This window comes from Penicillium citrinum, assembly GCF_028827155.1.
Source record: "Penicillium citrinum strain IBT 23319 chromosome Unknown utg000009l:1.0-4274883.0:1.0-4276374.0, whole genome shotgun sequence".
NCBI lineage: Eukaryota > Fungi > Ascomycota > Eurotiomycetes > Eurotiales > Aspergillaceae > Penicillium > Penicillium citrinum.
In genome coordinates this window covers 4160030-4179084 of record NW_026622694.1, presented here as the reverse complement: position 1 = coordinate 4179084, position 19055 = coordinate 4160030, and the positions used below count along the sequence as shown (strand labels likewise).

The 19055-nt window shown below is 45.9% G+C and overlaps 6 protein-coding genes across 6 annotated transcripts; 3 read left to right on the top strand and 3 right to left on the bottom strand.

Moving 5' to 3' along the window:
• Window positions 1-168: 168 nt before the first annotated feature.
• Window positions 169-1172, bottom strand: N7469_011040 (putative aldo-keto reductase (AKR); the record flags this gene model as incomplete). The annotated part of the gene is made up of 2 exons (XM_056649945.1): window positions 169-855; window positions 912-1172. 2 exons carry the CDS (start codon window positions 1170-1172, stop codon window positions 169-171), a joined length of 948 nt encoding a protein of 315 aa, XP_056497076.1.
• Window positions 1173-2542: 1370 nt separating this feature from the next.
• N7469_011039 (putative GPI anchored protein) lies at window positions 2543-3245 on the top strand (the record flags this gene model as incomplete). The annotated part of the gene is made up of 2 exons (XM_056649944.1): window positions 2543-2858; window positions 2911-3245. The coding sequence occupies 2 exons, from the start codon at window positions 2543-2545 to the stop codon at window positions 3243-3245; spliced, it is 651 nt and encodes a 216-aa protein (XP_056497075.1).
• Window positions 3246-3833: 588 nt separating this feature from the next.
• N7469_011038 (DUF3431 domain-containing protein) lies at window positions 3834-5375 on the bottom strand (the record flags this gene model as incomplete). The annotated part of the gene is made up of 3 exons (XM_056649943.1): window positions 3834-4092; window positions 4162-4713; window positions 4789-5375. The coding sequence occupies 3 exons, from the start codon at window positions 5373-5375 to the stop codon at window positions 3834-3836; spliced, it is 1398 nt and encodes a 465-aa protein (XP_056497074.1).
• Window positions 5376-8719: 3344 nt separating this feature from the next.
• On the top strand, window positions 8720-10808 carry N7469_011037 (uncharacterized protein; the record flags this gene model as incomplete). Its single annotated transcript, XM_056649942.1, has 3 exons — window positions 8720-9037; window positions 9272-9812; window positions 9898-10808. 3 exons carry the CDS (start codon window positions 8720-8722, stop codon window positions 10806-10808), a joined length of 1770 nt encoding a protein of 589 aa, XP_056497073.1.
• Window positions 10809-12519: 1711 nt separating this feature from the next.
• On the bottom strand, window positions 12520-13065 carry N7469_011036 (uncharacterized protein; the record flags this gene model as incomplete). Its single annotated transcript, XM_056649941.1, has 1 exon — window positions 12520-13065. One exon carries the CDS (start codon window positions 13063-13065, stop codon window positions 12520-12522), a length of 546 nt encoding a protein of 181 aa, XP_056497072.1.
• A 733-nt stretch (window positions 13066-13798) lies between these two features.
• Window positions 13799-18166, top strand: N7469_011035 (uncharacterized protein; the record flags this gene model as incomplete). Its single annotated transcript, XM_056649940.1, has 7 exons — window positions 13799-13838; window positions 13891-14076; window positions 14163-15324; window positions 15377-16574; window positions 16633-16911; window positions 17066-17267; window positions 17331-18166. 7 exons carry the CDS (start codon window positions 13799-13801, stop codon window positions 18164-18166), a joined length of 3903 nt encoding a protein of 1300 aa, XP_056497071.1.
• Window positions 18167-19055: the final 889 nt, after the last annotated feature.

The following is a 19055-nucleotide window of genomic DNA, read 5'->3' as shown; positions in this document are numbered from 1 at the left end:
GGTGTTCTTCAATTGCATTGAACTGTCATTTTTTCCTTTTTTGATAGAGAATTTTGGGGGGAAAAGAATAAATTCTGCCCAATAGATAAATCCCGCATCCTTACCAGATTTGAATCCGCTCGTTAGGTATAATACATTGAAAGTATTAACTACTACCTATTCCCAAGATCAAGCAGAATCGCCAATCAATTGCCGAAACCCCGCCATCAATTCTTGCCATGCTGCAGAATTGGCCCGTGTAAACTTTTGCACCTCTTGCGGGGCAGCGAGGTCCTCCCTCATACGCTCTTCATTCTTCGTACCATTCAATACCGTTGTGTTGCCCAGACTTATCACGAGTGTGTATAATGCTGCCGCAGGGCTAATCTTGGCCTGGTTGGCTAGTTGTTGCACAGGCTTGGAACGGACCAGACGTGGATTAGCAGTCAATGTCCAGAAGCTCTGATAAATTATATCATTTTCTCGGCAGAATTTCCGCAGAGGGACATCGAAATCCGTGTCTTCGTAGAATCGATTTTGGACCACTGCTGGCTTCACCTTCGTCGCAGACGATGCATTAAGCTCGGCCAGGATGGGCAAAGAGCAATTCGAAATGCCGAGATTGCGAATCTGATGAGGTACATAGGTTTCAAGGGCCTGCCATACCTCAAGAGTCATATCAATCGTTCGTAGGGGCGAGTGAATCACCAGCGTATCGATATACGAGTCAGACACACTGGTAGTATCTTTCGTGGGTCGAAGATTGTGCAGAGATGACTTGATCGAGGCATGAACTTGCTCTGTTACCGACAAGCTAGGGTCATAGGGCATATTGTTCGGGTCCTGGGCCCCAATCGGACTAAATTTAGTTTGTAGCTAGGGGTTGATGTCAGTTGCAATAGTTATCCGTTCACGTCCGGATGAATACATACATAGATATCCTCGCGACGAACAAGGCCATCTGCAATTGCCTTTCGGATGCCATCGCCAACCAAATCTTCTTGATAATGTCGTGGCTGAGCAGCTGTATCAATCGCACGAAAGCCGTTCTGGACCGCGGTGTAGACCAGCTCGGCTGTTCGATCTTTCTTCCAGGCGGTGCCGTAAAGGAAGACTGGGATGAGAGAGGGTGAAGAGTGGAGGCTGGGTCGTAGGCAGTAGTTTTCCCACATTTTACTCGCAGCCCGAGCCATAATGGAAGTCAAGTGGGATGATATGGTGATGTTCACGTCTACTATGTACTAAGTAATTCTATAATAAGACCTGGTTGTTGCGGGGTCATTCTCTTACTAAGATCTTGCACTACGTCAATTGCATCGTTTGATGCCAGAATCAGGTCTTATGATAGTACTATGTATTGTATCTACTACCACGCCGAGTTTTCTTAGTATAGACCGAGATGATAGCATTGCATGTTTGAGATGATATTATCATCACCCTTGGCTCTGACGATCTAGTTTCCAATTGGCGTCTCGTTGGAACCCTTGATTGAAGCAACCACTGAGCATTCACCACCGCTGCGATTGTTTATACCCTAACCATCTCTATTGCACCTATAGTCGTACTTAATAATGTGGAAGCCTAGAGCTCCCCTGCTCGATCTGCTATTTATATAAACCAAGCCGCGGAAGTGGATCGGATTGGTGCGGATTGCGGCAGACCATTACCGGTTAGTGGTATAGTATGCACAGGACCAGTCTGTATTGGGTGGAGGTCGGAACTTGAATCATACTGAAAAGCCCGACATCACAGATCTCCGATGTTTAATGTCTTCCCCACGTCCTCTCGGGTCCATTACAACCCAAGGAGAGCTAAACGAGTGGAAAAGCTGCAAGTGCCGAGCTGCGAGCGAGCGAGCGGCCCCACCAGCGTGGCTTAGCACTCTTGGAGCTTGGCGGAGGGTTACAATGATTGAACTATTCACTCAATCTTGTACTCAGTAAATCAATAAAAGAGATTCTGAATTCAACAGGTAGACTTAAAGTCATTTGAGATGGTCTAATTGTATTTGTGAAAAACTGCGAAAGTCCACCTATAAAAATTGTAGAAGAAATGAACGAAAGAGAGAGAAAGTTGTAACTACATAGCACAACTTCGATCTTCACGACAACAAAAAGATCTCTGCTACCCGTTTCTTGGCTCTTTCAATGAAAAGTAGGCAGCTGCTTTTGCAGCTGTGACATTGGTGGCTTGCCCTAGTGATCAGCAGAGCAGCACTGCTCATAGGCTTCGCTTGCATAGTAGACTGTAGTAATTAGCAACAATAATCTGCACACCGTGGGGGCTGAGACTTCTCATACATCGCTTCTCGGACGGAGCCGACAAGAAATGAGAATGCCTACGGGTAAAGGATATAGTACTAACAGGTACTTTGAGAAGAAATATCGGCAAACGATCGGCAGGGTTCAATTCTCGGTTGTTCATTAATAGAAACAGACTTCAAGCTGGGCAGTGACGAGAAGAATCTATAAGTATGCTGTGATATCCGTCGAGGATTACTTCACTTCAAACAAATCAACTACATCCAGTCCTATAAAACTATCTCAATTCCCGAATCATCAACATGCGTACCCAACACCTTCTCGCACTGAGTGGCCTTCTACTCGCCGGAAATGTCGCTGTGGCATCAAAGATAGACCACGATGATGTTCCTAGCCGCTGCTGGGCAGCTTGTGGCTCTGTCGTGGGCACTGCTGAGCGCTGTGATCATCAGCATGATGATGATGATTATGCCGAGATGCAGTGTATCTGCAATTGGGACCGGGCAAAGACCCAGGTTCCTCTATGCGCAGCATGCATCGAGAAATATGATCGTGACAATGACACTGACGACGATGACGATGACGATGACGATGACGATGACGATGACGATGACAATGGTATGTTTGATGATATACTTGATAGGTGAACCTCACGTTAATGTTCATCTAGAAGCGCTGGAGATCGTTCGCTCGTGCAACTTCAGCACTACTACTTATAACGCTGCGGCTGCTACTGCAACTGGCTTGACTACCACCACTGCTGGCTCGGGAGCATCTTCCACTACTACTGGTGCTTCATCCACTAGTAGTGCTACTGGCTCTGGTAGCGGTGGTAGCAACACCAGCGGAGGTACAAGCAATGCTAGCACCGATGCCAGCAGCAGCAACGATGCGTCTCAAGATGCGGCCTCCGCTACTCCAACCAACGCAGCTGCTGGTATGAATGCCCCTGGTGCCATCAGTATGGCTGCTCTTGCTGGTCTGATGCCCTTGGCCTGGCTCTAGACTTGACCTGCAGTGTCGAGATAGCTAGCCAGAGTGATCTTGGAGGTGTATATGAAGATACAAGAAGCGATGTGCGATCATGACCGGGTCAACGACTTTCCTTAATTATGCAATTTGTTTGATTGTTTCATGTTTATAATCAGTGTCAATTGAGATATCCTGTTGCAACAGAATACTTATGCAAACTAAAATCTAGTAGACTATAGAGTAGACTATAGACTGCACAGACTGGTTCCATCTGTGGAGTCTAGATCCATGGATGCACCACTTCGTTCTCTTCTTCACTCTATTCCTCAGAAAATCCAAGTTATTATAGACAACTGATGATAAAAGTGGCAACTGGACTACAAGGAAGAATGACAATGATACCCCACTAGATTACTAGGAGAAATTCACTTGGAGGGGCTTGCCCTAATCAAGTCAATATACGTCTCAATCTCTCACTCAATACGAGAGGTTAAAACTCGCGGATGACTTCCAGTGTGAAGCACAATCTATTGAACTGAGATATGCGGGTATCTAATGGTAACCTCTCGCACGCCGGGTGCAGAGTCAGTATCTGTACATAATGTATACATCATTCAATGCTCAATGACCATCATCTGTCCTCGTATCATTTGCCCTTATATCGCCAATGCTTGCATCGTCAGCGGCTTTCTCATTCATGCCCCGGTTCCCCCTGTCGATGTAATCATTGTCATAAGTATGTTCCTGCTCAAAGTCGTACATATCCCCATCAAAGTTGTCCCAGAATGATTCATCGACCCAAGATGTATCTGGAAGGTCATATGAAGGGTCCCATTCCAAGCCAAACACATCCATATAGCACTGCTCCTTCGAGGGACAACTGTAACCGTCAGCATAAACTCGGTCCGAAACCTAAGATAGCAGAGGCGCTGTCAAAAAAGCAACTTACGAGATAGGATCCTGCCCAAAGATAATATGCCACAAATACTCGAATACACGACCACTCGTATCATCATCTAGCTCAGTCTCCAACAACCAGCGATGAAAAGCAAGATACTGACTGAGGGGTCTTGCCAGGATCTGTTCCCGCGTGACCGCAAACTGAGCACAACACGGCACAGCAACAATCTCAGGTACATCGGTATTATTGAAGATGCGCATCCACGCGCCTGCAAATGCAATCTCCGTAGTTCGACCCGCTAACTGTCGAAACGGTTGAACTTCCGCGGGACAGCCCGGTTCCCAATTACAGCGCAAATTGGCATATCCGTTCTTTTTCACATAATCGAGTTGGAGCCGTTGAACTGTTAAGGCGTTATCTTGTTCGGGAAATTCGACATGGTAGCTCCATCGATGAGCATGTAGGAAGACTAGGTAATCGGGAAAATTGGGGTAATGGTCGGTGATATATTGGAGATAGACGTTGCTCTCTTTGCCTTTATTTTGCTGGACTGTATAATCGGCATCGGGTTCGTCGACCACATAAACTGCGTGTTGCCAACTATCATGATGATAAGTAAATATACGGTCAGCAATTGTTCAGTGTCTTTTTTTTTTTCCTTTTATGCCAACTCACTCAGGTAGTTCCTCTTCTAACCACGAAGAATCTTCATATGACATGCGCCCTAAAACTACAATGCGATCGGATTTTGGCGTGACCGTGGGCTTCGGCGGAGATGACTCGTCCGGATGATTCAGTTTATTCCTGTGTCGCTGACCAAATATCCCATCATTTTCGGACATTGTATAGTCATTCATATATTCTTCATCATCATCATCATTCCAAAAGTCTAATCCCGGAACACGAACGGGGATCTGTTGAGGCGCAAACTTAGTTGGAGGTGCCGGTGCCGATACCGGGTTGGTCGGTTCCAACCAACCCTGCGACGTGGGCGACGGAACAATGCGCGACTGGGCGATGACGATGGATGGACTCGACGAAGATACAGCAGAATGGGCATTATTTTTCATAGCTCGAGGATGTCGGTCGCCTGAGACCAGCTCAATGCGACCGTTGCCCTCTTCGATAACAAAATCAGGAAGAGGAGTATTCTTGACTGGGGTCTGTCTTGACTCAATGGAAGCGACATGGCGATTGAACAGGACCAAAAGGAGTAGAAATGCGATTGCGACGGAAACTCGCACCCCCTTGGACCGCCGCATCATCACGAGTGAAGGTGTAGTATGTACATGCAGTCAAATGAAAGTGGGAGAAGGGAACGTTATAAAAGATCACAGTTGATCGACGATACTTGACGCGTCCACTCCATCTTCAACCCAATGATTGTACACCAATTCGTTCCATCAAATCTCTTCGTTTTCCTTTTCTTTTGGATCGCCCCACGTGCGAGCCACGCACGCCCGTCGCACTCCGACCTCTTTCAAGTCAATGTGCAATTCTACATACTATGTATAGTATATAATTATAAAAGAGTACTGAGAGTATATAATAAGTATACCTAATTCAATACTCTCCTCCTCTCCTCCTCTCATTCTCTACAAGTTGAACATACTCATCCAGTAGTATGAACTGTAGTACATAGTACTGTAGTAGTGTATATCCAGTGTAACCCCACGATTAGGCCGCATGCGGACTCTCCCAGAACTCTCTGGCTGTCATTGGTAGATCCTTCGTAGAATGGAATATTTGAAACTTGACAGCTTCCACTTTATTGGTGATTTTCTGGACTGAAGTCTATTTGAAACTTAGTTCCTGAATCACTACATACATGGTATCACTATGTACAGTAACTAGTACCAGGTACCGTACGGAGTATAGGTATACAATGACATGATGATCTAGAATTGACTCTACTAATTAAGAACCAGACAGTTTGTAACCAAGAATAGAAGTAGAAGGGCTTTGTACGAGTATATGTAGACTTATAAATATCCTCATTTTGCAGTGGTCGTAGCAACGGCGCTTATGCACGACACTTGGTTAGACTAAATACTGCTAACTAGTTCGCATATGTACTGTACTACTACAGTATGTTGTAGTCATTAGTAGTTACTTAGTGAGGAGGATGGAATGTAATTAGCATCATTCTACACTCGGAACTCCAGGCGGATCATAAACCATTCCAGCTAGTTCATCCTCTTCAAAGGGTTTTATCCACCCAACTCTGGTGATATCTTCACACCCCTTTTCACCTTCGCCACCGATCACCTGTGGGCCTGTACATAACCCTACAACAGTACAGAGTACACTGCAGTAGTTATGTACAGTATTTTGTCGTCATTAGCAGTCACAGCACGTAGTAGTTCAAGCTCATAATTGAATGCATCTCTTACTCCGTGTCCTTGTTTAGAATGTCCTCCTATTCCGACCAGATCCCAAATTAATCACATCGGCCGGCATCTCCGGACCATGTCCCGAAACGCCAATGGCTTGCTCTAGTCACTAGACCATGAGGCTATTAGCTAGTTAGTCCTGTCGCAAGTTCTCGGAGCATCAAGGGGCCCATCGACTTGGTCCTGGGTTCAAACAACCCACTATGCCTCCACTTTTCTGTCCGGCCAACGTGTACTCCGTGCTTCCTCATGCTAAGTACGGAGTACGGGGGAGAGAGAGATCGACCGTCAAAAAGGGGCGTTACTAGAGCTGCACAGTACTTCTTAAGAGTTTGCAGGAGTCAATGAAGATCATAGATACGGTCATATGTACGATAAAGTAAACTTGATGTGGTCTTAGTTGTATACATTACAGTACTCCGTCCTCCTCGGTATCAACATAGCCACAGTCCCGAAGAAGCAAAGAAGGAGCGTACAACAAGATCAAGACCAACAGAAAAGGGGGAGAAGAGTTCGGAAGAACAGTAGGCAGCTCCGGTATCTTCTTAGCTTCTCCATCCTCACGGGACTAAATTAGCGTCAGTCAGAATACGCCGAAGGTGGCAGTTGAACGGGGTTCACAGCCAGTCATTTGGCACAAGAGGGGACAGAAGGAGGGGCCCTAAAAGGAAGACCCTCGAGGATGAGCACCCCACTGAGGGCAAGGCCGGAGGGGATCTGACGTTGCCACCGGCTTCTACTGGGCTTCGAGAGAGTTTCGAGTCGAGTCTAGTGAGATTCTAGTTGGAATTGGGACCAACGCAGGTGCGTCGGCGCAGACGCTAGAAACGGGGGGATGCGCGGATCGTGGAGCCAGGGGCGAAAATCGGGAGTTTCATTGTGAGTGGACTGTACATACTCCGTAGTAGTACAGTAGATGAGAGAATGGAATAAAATGAAAAGAGAATGAAAAGACGAAAATAATAAAAGAGAGTGTTGCAAGGATCACTATTGAATTATACTGGTTTGGTAGTAGTATCATAGTATGATAGTGTGCTAGGACTGAATACTATGTACACGGTATAGGAGAATACCAAGTATAGGTATAGTTGAATATTGAGATAGAGTACTAGGTATATCCATATACAGAAACGGGAGATTGTACTATGTACTAACCTATGTATACTCTTGTTCTTAATAGTAAAAGAGAATCATTCAGCCTACCTATGCCTCTAGGGATAACTACCGAGTATCCTCCGTCGAGTATAAATACTCTATCGTAAGTATATGTGATACGATTTACAACAGTTGAGTATACTCAACTGTATACACTGTTATATCTGTATAGGATTCTCAATACTATACTTCTATCACTATAAATCTATTTGAATATTATTTCCATCACTGGATATACTGAATACTACAGATTATACTAGCAATAGCTGGCTATTCAGAGTACTACTATATACTGTAATTCTCCCTACTCAGGGGTAGTCTAGTCTGGCGGGACTGAATAGTCCGAGAGGTGGGACGCTGAATATTTATTATTTCATTATTTGTATTTTATTTACCATTTATTCTTTTATAAACTCTACATAATATATAGTATCATTATCCTCTCTCTCTTCTCTTCTCTCATTCTTTTCCCAACTTTATACTCTACTCTACACTGCGTATACTACAACTGCTGCTGCTGTTGGTTCTGCCGGTGGATCCTCAAAATCCTCGTTTCCCCCGCTCTTCTCCTTCCACATTCTCTCCTCCACGCTTCTTTTCTTCTTCCATTTTCCTATAGAAAGAAAAGTTTCCTCTTTTCTTTTTTTTTTCTACGAGTTTGTCCTTCGACATCTTCGTATCTTTTGCCTTTTTTTTTTCTTTTTTCTTTTGCCCCGACTCCACTTATGAGTCGGACCCTTCCTTTTTCTTAACGCCACTGCATCCTCGTGAGCGATTTTCCTTTTTTGCTTTCTCTCACTCTTCTCTCTCTCTTCCCCCCCCTCGAGAGACCTTTTTTTTTCTCCGACATTTTTCCCCCTCTTCCTTCGCCAACTTCTCTCATGTCCGAGTAGTTCGCTACTCGTTCGAGTCTCGATCCTCTTTTTTTCTCCCTCTCTCTCTCTCCCTCCACCTTTCTCTCCCTCTCTCTGTTGTTTGTGTGTGTGCGTGTGTTGTGGTAACCCACATTCTTCGGGTCCTCAAGGAATCCTTTCCCGATGAGTTATCAGCATCCCGACATGTATCACGATCCCGCCGCGCGTTCCCCTGGTTCCCAGCGGCACCAACAACCTCTTCATCGACAGCATTCACGCCAGTTTGATGCTTACGGACCCATGCCTGTCAACTTGTATGAGGATCAGATGGCTCGTTACGATACCTCTCGCCTCGAGCGGTTAAACCCTTCCATCCAAAACAACTCTTCTTATGCCTATGATCTGTCCGGTTCCCAGACATGGAACCCCAACGGCTTCGCCAACGCCCAGTCGCTAGGAGGTATTCGTTCTGCTTCTGCTAGTCTGAAACCTTCCGCTCGTGGACGCACTGCTCTCCCAACGGTAAGGATACTCTCGCATCTAGTGTTGTGTTGTGTTGTGTTATTTCTCTCTATCTCTCTCTCTCGTCTCCCCCCCTTTTTTTTTCTCTCTTGTTGGCGTCGGATGGTCGCTCCCCCAACAGAAAATCAGAAATCATTATCCACTCCATCCATTCGATTTTGACGACTATCCCCCCTTTTAACACGCAACTACAAGAATTATCTGGCTAATTCAATGGAATTCTCTCGGAAACAGACTTGGCTTGATCAACAACCTGGTGTTCCTGGCGCCTTCTCCAACTTGGGCCCCGGTCCTGTGCAGAGCACTGCGATGCGCCCGGAGGCATCCGCGTCGTCCGAAGGCGATGACGAACTCATTCCGACCGCCATTGTCATCAAGAATATCCCATTCGCCGTGAAGAAGGAACAGTTGGTGCAGTTGATGACCGAACTGAACTTGCCACTGCCCTACGCCTTCAACTACCACTTTGACAACGGTGTCTTCCGTGGCCTCGCCTTCGCCAACTTCACTTCCGCCGAGGAGACTGCCACAGTCATTGATATGCTGAACCACTTTGAGCTGCAAGGCCGAAAGTTGCGGGTCGAATACAAGAAGATGCTTCCCCTGCAGGAGCGTGAGCGGATTGAACGGGAGAAGCGTGAGCGTCGTGGTCAGTTGGAGGAGCAACATCGGCCTATGGCCTCGACTCTGCAAACTCAGAGTTCCATGTCTTCTCTGACTTCCCACATTCCCGCCACATCCCCCTCGCCCGTCTCTCAGCGGGGACAGAAGCTTGGTAAGTCGAATATGACACCCCTTGGTTATCGTGGAACCCCGGTCCCTGATCGTGAAGACCAAGTCGAGGTGGATTTGAACGATAGCCAGACCCTCTCCTATTATTCCCAACTTTTGTTGTTCAAGGAGGACACCGCTCGGGATTCCGTTATCTTCCCCCCCCAACCTTACCCCGTCTCAGCGACGCACGGTTCACACTCTGGCGCACAACATGGGCCTGGCTCATGCCTCCCGCGGTAGTGGAGATCAGCGTCAGGTGCAGGTTTTCAAGGTGGCTCCCGGCACCAACGTGAGCCCACCCATGTCTTCGATCCCCCCTGCCGGTCAGCCCGATGGTTCACGTCGAGGCCTCAACCGTGCCGCTACCACTGACTTTAGCGAGGCTCGTAACGAAGGTGGCCCTGGTGGTTTCAACACTCTCCGTGGTGGACAAAGCTCGAACTTTTTGGGTGTGATGGATTCGCCCAATAACTTTGCCAACACGCAAAACCTGCGCGCCGCCAAGTCGTTCGCCGACCTGCGATCCTATACCCCATCCCCGGTCCCTTCCTCTGCCAGCTTCCCGGCCGCTCTGCAGTCCAACGGAGCTCGCATGCAATATGAGGGTGCGACAACCGCCAACTCTAACACTCCAACACTCACATCCGCCCCTTCCGGTTCCTCTCTCGGTATGCAGCGTGATGATAACCTGTTGGTTAACAGCCTGGGTGGTTTGTCTCTTGGTACAGGCATTGGTGGCCCGAATTCGAGTCCTCGACGACTGCGCGGTATGTTCTCTTGGGAGGGGGACAGCCAACCCTCAGCCGCAGGTGCGATTGGTAGCAACCGTGGAATGGGAGTTGGATTTGACAATTCCCAGCAAGAGCGCCTGCCGGTTCGCCAACCGCGTGGCCCGACCCCCGAGAAGGGCACCGGATTCCGCCGCCAAAACGGACACCAGACTCGCGGCAGTGACGAACTACGAGCCAACTCCGGTGTCGAGATCATCGTGGAGTAGAGAGAAACATACAGCGCGCACAAAGATATATATCAACCCAAGAAAAAACCACGAAAACTGAACCACCAGACGCTAGCACAATCCTTCTACTTTCACCCTTCCAATGCTGGCAAGCGACATGACAAAAAAAATTCGACGATGGTCGACTAGTTCCATTTCCTCCCCCCCCCGTTCCGCTTCCCCTTATTTTCTTGCCAGCATCCGACCTGATTTGCCGCGAAACGAATACGACACACATTGTATCACGAGGCCCTTGTTCTGCAAAATTACCGGCTTACGATTCGATGAGGGATGACGAGATGACAAACAAAAAAAAAGACCAGACAAATCCATTGTTTCGCTGATCTAGCCAAGTTTAGACGTTATTTTTGGGGCAGCCCAGCACTCGCCACAGTTTTCCCCGCCGAGTAAAACTCTGGACTCTTTTTTATTATACTATTTTTTTTCTTTTCTTTTTCTTCATTCATCTTATTTTCTTCAATCTTCTCATATCTGCGGGCGCCCGTTTGCAAATCTCCATGGCTTGTTATTTTCTGTGTTCCCCTTTGGAGGCGGATCAACGACCCTCACGCCGCTTGGTGACGCGGGACGCATACGAAGAATGACCTTCAAAAGAAACCCTGTTTGAATAGCAGGAGATACGACAATATCAGCATTTGCATATTCTTGCCTGTTAAGTTTTGTCTTTTTTTTTCTTTTCTCTTTCTCTTTTTTCAGTGTATATGGGGGCAAGTCGCTTCCATTTAATGTTTTCGATTCGCCGTTGGTGTTACTGTCCCCCATCTCCCCTAATACTCTTGGACTGATTCAGGACTGATTTATCAGTCTCGTCGATCGGGGATATGGGGGAGCAATTTGACTAGAAATTCTGATATGGCGAGCATCATCATCTTCTCTCCTCTCTGCTTTTCTGCCATTGCAGAATTCGTTGATGTTCAGGCGGACTTTTGGTATTCTCCTGATTGATTTGATATGGATGAAATGTTATTGTCTTCAATGTTTATTGCAAGACTTACCTCGTCTATACTCTTCAATCTTCGGTTATACTTTTACGTTTGAATGTCTATCGAGGGTTATATTTCAATCTTGGTAGTCCTTTGCAGTCTAGGGGATTTCTCATTTGATTTTGTACTCAGATCTTGACAATCCATGTACCCTTTAATATTATACTATTGCCCAGCCTGATGTAGCTGTAGTGCCAGTACTTGATCATTGTCATTGAAATGATATAAATGCACTGCACTACTTATAGTTCATAGTAAAATCTAGAGACCTAGAAAACATTTGTCGCAGTGAGTTGAAACTTTGGCTGTGCGTCTCACGAGGGCTGAACCTGGCCAGTTCTGTTCTGTCCTCTCAAAAGCTTCTCTGATGTTAAGAAAAAAAAGGAAGATACAAGTAGATGCTATTTCCCCGGCTCATTTTCTATGAATGGATTCAAAAACCACGATCCTGCAACGTGGTGATCGACTCAAGATACCCAGTAAGGTTGGAACAACCTCGAATGGCTTCCTTTCATACATGGCCCTAGGTTATTTCCCGCTATAAGGTATGTTTCGATACTGGTGTAAGTGGTGAAGCTGGAGGTTGCTGTGTATCCAAAAGGTTGGCCGCAAAGGCTGTGCGGTACCTTCATGGAGATCGAATGTTCGTTGACAGCGCGGAGTATTCGTATTCTTTCGGTCTCAGAAAGTTGTATCTTGTCGCTCCTCTACTCCTGCTGAATTTGGAAGATACTCTCGACAAGCACGGTGATTTCTTTCACTTCAAGCCCCTTAAGAGCTTGAAGGATCTCATCCACAGTATTCTGCGAAAGTCCTTGCTTATCTCGCGAGTAAATATCGAGTCCAGCTGGTGTAAATAGTGTCTTCGCGAAGTAGGTGACAACCCAATCATTACTTTCATCCGCATGGCCAAACCCCAGACATTCCCAATGCGAGCTTGCAATCTTCAACCAGCCTTTGCCTCGCCAGTTCCAGGCCCCTGGGTTTCTCGAGTCGGCCGTATCCACACCGTGGACTGATTTGATTTTATCGGAGCCAATCGCTTGGTACTTCACAAGATCGTCGATTTGATTTCCTCCTGATGATTCAATCTCCTTGTAGGTGATGTTGACATTGCGCTTGTCCTTCCATAAGGGAAGACTGGAATGAGTTACATGCCATGTTCCCATGAGGAACTGGTTTGTTGGAGGATCATATTTCTTTCCATCCTTGGTATATATTTTTGGGGGTCCGATTGTGATGTTTGATGCCATGATCTTTTTCAACTTGATTTGATGGTGTTGTTGACGGTGCCAAACTTGGAAGAGACAAAGGTGTGGGTTTTGCCCAAATATCCGCCTGATTAATTTAAGTAGAGATCGGCATTGGCGAGAATCATTCCAGTTGAGGATTTACATATAATACAACTTGGATTTTGAATTATATGTAGATATCTATAAAAGTTATATAATTACATACTGTATCAACACATGTATGACATTTGTCGGAACCAACATCAATTATTGAATTTTCTAAGTTAATTAACATATCAGGAGTTTATGGTGATCTAGTAGACCAAGGCTTCAAGTAAACAAAGGTTTGTTTACTTGAATCAATCATTCTACAGTACTTTGAGGATTTTCGCTGGAGTGAGATATCAGGCTGAACAACTTGAATTGCCTATTCACGTATTAATCGGACGGAGGAGCTCCGTAGACTCCCCCTCATATTGACTCCTCACGATCACGCTCCACATAGATACGCTAGTTAATGCACGATTGGCAAGGATCCGAATCACTTGTACCAATCTTCTAACAGGTGAACTCATAGTTCAAGTCTTATCTCGGACTTCTCGGCGAGTCATACCTTTAACGTCGGCCCGTTAATTTCGGAGTGTTGGAACTGCTATGATGGAGCATTCAACGACATGACGTGCCTTGGGCTACAAATATACACAACGGCAACTTGAATCTTATGGTTCACAGCATTAACCCCACCCTCATCAAGATGCCTGCTGCTCATTCACGTCCCTTGAGAATCTCAATAGGTAAGTCGGTTGCCATGGCGGACGGACGCATCATAATGTTGACGACTATCAGATAGAGGAGGCACTTTCACAGACTGTGTCTGCAAAGTCGAAGGCCAAGATGATATTGTGATCAAGATTCTCTCGGTTGATAATAAAAATTACCCCGATGCCCCAGCGGAGGCGATTAGACGCGTACTGGAGATATACTCTGGTACATCCATTCCCCGCGGCACTGAGCTTGACCTAAGAGACGTCGGTAAGTGGGCTCAATACTATTGAGTAGGATAGTATCCTACTTATTACCCTACTTGTAAAATGATCAGTTACTTATCCCTTAGATAGAATGGATTCGAATGGGAACCACTGTTGCAACAAATGCTCTCCTAGAACGCAAGGGTGAGCGTACTGCTTTTCTAGTCACAGCAGGCTTCAAGGACATCCTTCAAATCGGCAACCAGTCTCGACCTTACATGTTTGATCTAGCAATTCGACGGCCACGGCCATTATACTCAGATGTATTTGAGATCGACGAGCGAGTTGTCCTGGAGCGCTGCACTGATTCAAATCTTCGTAGTGTAGACTTTCACCATCCGAAGCCACTAGAAACGGTCATCGGGACCTCTGGCCAAAAGATTCATATTGTTCAGCCCCTCAATATCGAGGCGACGAGAAATTATTTGGAGAGTATTTATGCAGATGGCTTTCGCTCCGTTGCGGTTTGTCTCATGCATTCATACCTATTTCCCGGACACGAGCTTCAGATCCAGAAACTGGCAGAAGAGATTGGATTCGAACATATCTCTCTTTCCCATAAAGTATCACAGCGATCGAAGATCGTTCCAAGAGGAAATTCTACCGTTATTGATGGATATCTAACTCCAACTATTGAAAGATATCTCTCGCAGTTTAGTGCCAGTTTTCCAAGTCTAAACAACGGGAACACCAAACTAGAATTCATGCAATCCGACGGAGGTCTAGTCCCTGCTTCAGAACTATCTGGCCTTCATGCTATTCTTTCAGGTCCAGCTGGTGGAGTCGTTGGATATGCTCGAACATCATATAATTCCAAATCAAAAATTCCCATTATTGGATTCGATATGGGAGGCACAAGTACAGATGTCAGTCGATATGATGGGCAATTTGATCAGATTTTCGAGACCACTACTGCTGGCATTCCCATCCAAACTCCTCAATTGAATATCAACACAATAGCAGCCGGGGGTGGTAGTATTCTCTCTTGGAAGGATTCCCTGATGGCAGTTGGTCCAGAAAGTGCCTCGTCGCATCCGGGCCCAGCATGCTATCGAAAAGGAGGACCGTTAACAGTGACAGACGCCAATCTTGTTCTGGGACGATTGATCCCAGAGCATTTTCCCTCCGTTTTTGGTCCAAATGAGAACGAGCCTTTGGATGGCGACATTGTCTTACTCAAATTCAAGCAACTGACCGATGTCATAAATCGTGATACGGGCAAGACTTTGGATTGGGCCGAAGTTGCAGAAGGGTACGAAGATCTCCACAGACTATACTTTCTACAAACTAAACTGCGAATTCAGGTTTTTGCAAGTTGCAAACTCGTCTATGTGTGGTCCAGTGCGTCAGTTAACGGAGGGAAGAGGACATGATGCTGCCAAGCATCATCTTGCCTCTTTCGGGGGAGCTGGCGGACAGCATGCCTGTTCCATCGCGGAAGCTCTTGGTATACGACGTGTTTTGATCCACAAACATTCGTCAATCCTTTCTGCGTATGGAATCGGCTTGGCTGATGTCGTTCATGACGAAGAGGAGCCATATGGTAAAGTATTTGACCACTCTACCAAGAATGAAGTCTATCTAGATCTGGATAGACTGTCCATTACAGCACAGAATCATTTCTCAATGAACCAATTCTCTCACGTCGAGGTTAAAAGGTCTCTTTTCATGCGATATTTTGGCAGTGAGACTTCTCTGATGGTGCCAATTGGGGACAATAACAATGCAAAGCAGGATTTCATTGATATGCATCACCAGCAATTTGGCTTTACTCCGCTGAATCGACAGATCTTTGTGGATAACATCCGCGTTCAGGCTATAGGGAAAAGCAACTTTGGCGAAGATGAGCAGCCGGGAATTCAAGAACCACATGATATTCAAGCCAACGGTATTCCCCCAAAAGCCACTTCCACCAAAGCAGTTTATTTCAAGTCCCTTGGATGGGTCAATGCCCCGGTGTACCTCCTTGGATCTTTGTCGATTGGAAGTACAATCACAGGACCAGCACTAGTGGTCGATAATACGCAAACTATACTTCTTAGCCCTAACTGCTCCGCAACAGCTACAAAGAGCCTCCTAGTTCTAGACGTCGGTCATGAAGAGAAATCCGTCAGCGCCAGCATCATCGACCCAATTCAACTCTCTGTATTCCGTCATCGATTCTACGGAGTAGCAGAGCAGATGGGAAGAGTACTACAGAAAGTCAGCGTTAGCGCCAATATCAAAGAGAGGTTGGATTTTAGCTGTGCTATTTTCTCGCCGGATGGATCACTAGTTGCAAATGCACCTCATGTACCCGCCATGATTGGCAGTATGGGGTTCGCTGTGAAGTCACAGATCAAGCAATGGTCTGGTAAATTGCAAGATGGTGATGCTTTACTTTCAAACTCGCCTGCTTATGGCGGTGTTCATCTGCCGGATTTAACTGTCATCACGCCTGTTTTTGATTCGGAAGGAAAAGAGATTATCTTCTGGACAGCTTCACGAGGTCACCATGCCGATGTAGGTGCCCCAGCATTCATTGCTCATGATAATTGTACTAATAAACCTTACTCGGTAGGTAGGAGGGATTCTTCCCGGATCAATGCCCCCTTCATCGAAACGACTCTGTGAAGAGGGCGCCGTTTTCGACTCGTTCCTCCTGGTGCGAGGGGGCCAATTTGCAGAAACCGAATTGAAACGAATTCTGTGTGACGAGCCGGCCAAATACCCTGGATCAAGTGGCTCGAGATGTTTTGAGGATAATTTGACCGATATCAAGGCTCAGGTGGCTGCTAACCACTGCGGAATTCGTCTTGTTCGTCAGCTGATTGAAGAGTATACGATGGATGTAGTTCAGGTCAGTTGCGCTGACTCTTTCTTCCTTCCTTTTCTTTTCTTTTCTTTTCTTTTCTTTTCTTTTTTTTTCTTTTCTGTTCTTTTCTGTTCTTTCTTTCTTTCTTTTTTTTTTTCTTTTTTGAGCTTTTTCTTGTTCATCAAACTCACATATCTAGATGTATATGGGTGCCATACAAGATTCAGCTGAGTTGGCCACTCGGAATTTATTCAAAAGCCTATATCAGAAATTCCAAGGCAATACAATCTCTGCCGTTGACTATATGGATGATGGCACGCCAATTCAATTGAAGGTCAACATCGACAAAGATACTGGCTCTGCTTCATTTGACTTTACTGGAACAGGACCTCAAGTCTACGGTATACTCTACCCAGGGCAAATTTAACTTTACACTGATCCTCTGTGCTAATGCTCTGTCGAAGGAAACTGGAATGCCCCCATCGCAATTTGCAATGCTTCGGTGATCTTCGCTCTCCGTTGCATGGTCAATTCAGACATTCCTCTAAACCACGGCTGTTTAAAACCGATATCAATCATTATCCCGGAGCAATCTCTTCTCAAACCAAGCGTTGAAGCCGCCGTATGCGCCGGGAATGTTCTCACGTCTCAAAGAATAGTAGATGTTATATTCAAAGCGTTCCGCATCTGCGCAGCAAGTCAAGGCTGCATGAATAACTTCACCTTCGGCATTGATGGGGTCAATGGCTTTGGGTATTATGAAACTATTGCTGGAGGCAGTGGAGCTGGACCAGGATGGAATGGGACCAGCGGAGTGCACACAAACATGACCAACACCAGGATAACAGATCCAGAATCACTAGAACAACGATATCCTGTGATCTTACGGCAGTTCTCTTTTCGACCGGGTAGTGGTGGAAAGGGGGCTTGGAAAGGGGGCGAAGGGGTAATTCGCGATGTGGAGTTTCGGCTTGCCATGTCGGCGTCTATACTATCAGAACGCCGTAGTCTTGCCCCGTATGGGATGGAAGGGGGTCAGGACGGACAACGCGGGTTGAATTCTTGGATTTGCAAACATACTGGATTGAAGAGTTCTATTGGAGGTAAAAATTCGGTTCATGTTGAACCGGGTGACCGGGTGGTCATTGAAACACCGGGGGGTGGTGGATATGGGAAAGTAGATGATGATCTTGATGCCGAAAAAGTTGAGGATCATGATATCTCACAAAAGCCATCTTCTTTCATTCCAGTAGCCAGTGGAAGCGTGGCTGGAGATCGAACTCTCGCAGAGCAGGTCTGAGTGAATAAGACTAGCCCTAATTCATAGCTACACCTTGGAATATAGCCACCATAATAAAGATATATAATTCACAATTATATAGTATAATATACCTATATTATTCAAGTAGGACGAGGATCTAACAACGCAATAGATTAAATGACAATATGATTTCCTTCAAGAATCTTTTGATTAAATTACTGGAAATCAGAGTCTAAAATTGTTCATGTTCATATCATACCCCTTCAACATTTAATGGCGTGTTTACGGTTTGTTTACTTTTGGTCCCTGTCGATCGTCTGCACGCCAAGTCCAGCCCACTTTGCCATGAGGGGAGACCCTGCGATAAGACGTACTGCACATGGGGTAATGTCTCATTATATCTCACAATTATAGATATGAATTTAATCTAGCACTGATCAGATGTAATCATTTTCAGCTACAATTCAATCGGAATGACGCGATTCAAGTTGTTTACTGAGACGCCAGTTTGCCAAGACAACCAACTCGCGCGAGGAATGTGAATGGAAGAAGAGTTGTGGCTGGGATACAACTGGTAACTGGATGATGGATATCTGAGTAGCGATTATGGTAAGGCTCTACTTTGTACAAGTCAAAGAAAGAGAGAGAGAGAGAGAGAGGGAGAGAAAAGAAAAGGAAGAAAAAAAAAGTAGTGTAAGTAGTGCAATTTCCCAGACTACCAGGATATCCCCCATTTTCCCATTACAGCGCCCGTAAACTTGAAATCAAAGTTGGAAGTGGTAAAGCAAGACATAAAAAAAAAAGAAGAAAAAAAAATAAAAAGTCGGGGAATAGACACATTGCATGAAAAAGTCGCACGCCGTGAACGAAATCAACAAAAATGGAGGCGGATACTTGGCGAAGAGAACCCCCGCCTGTGATTCAAGAC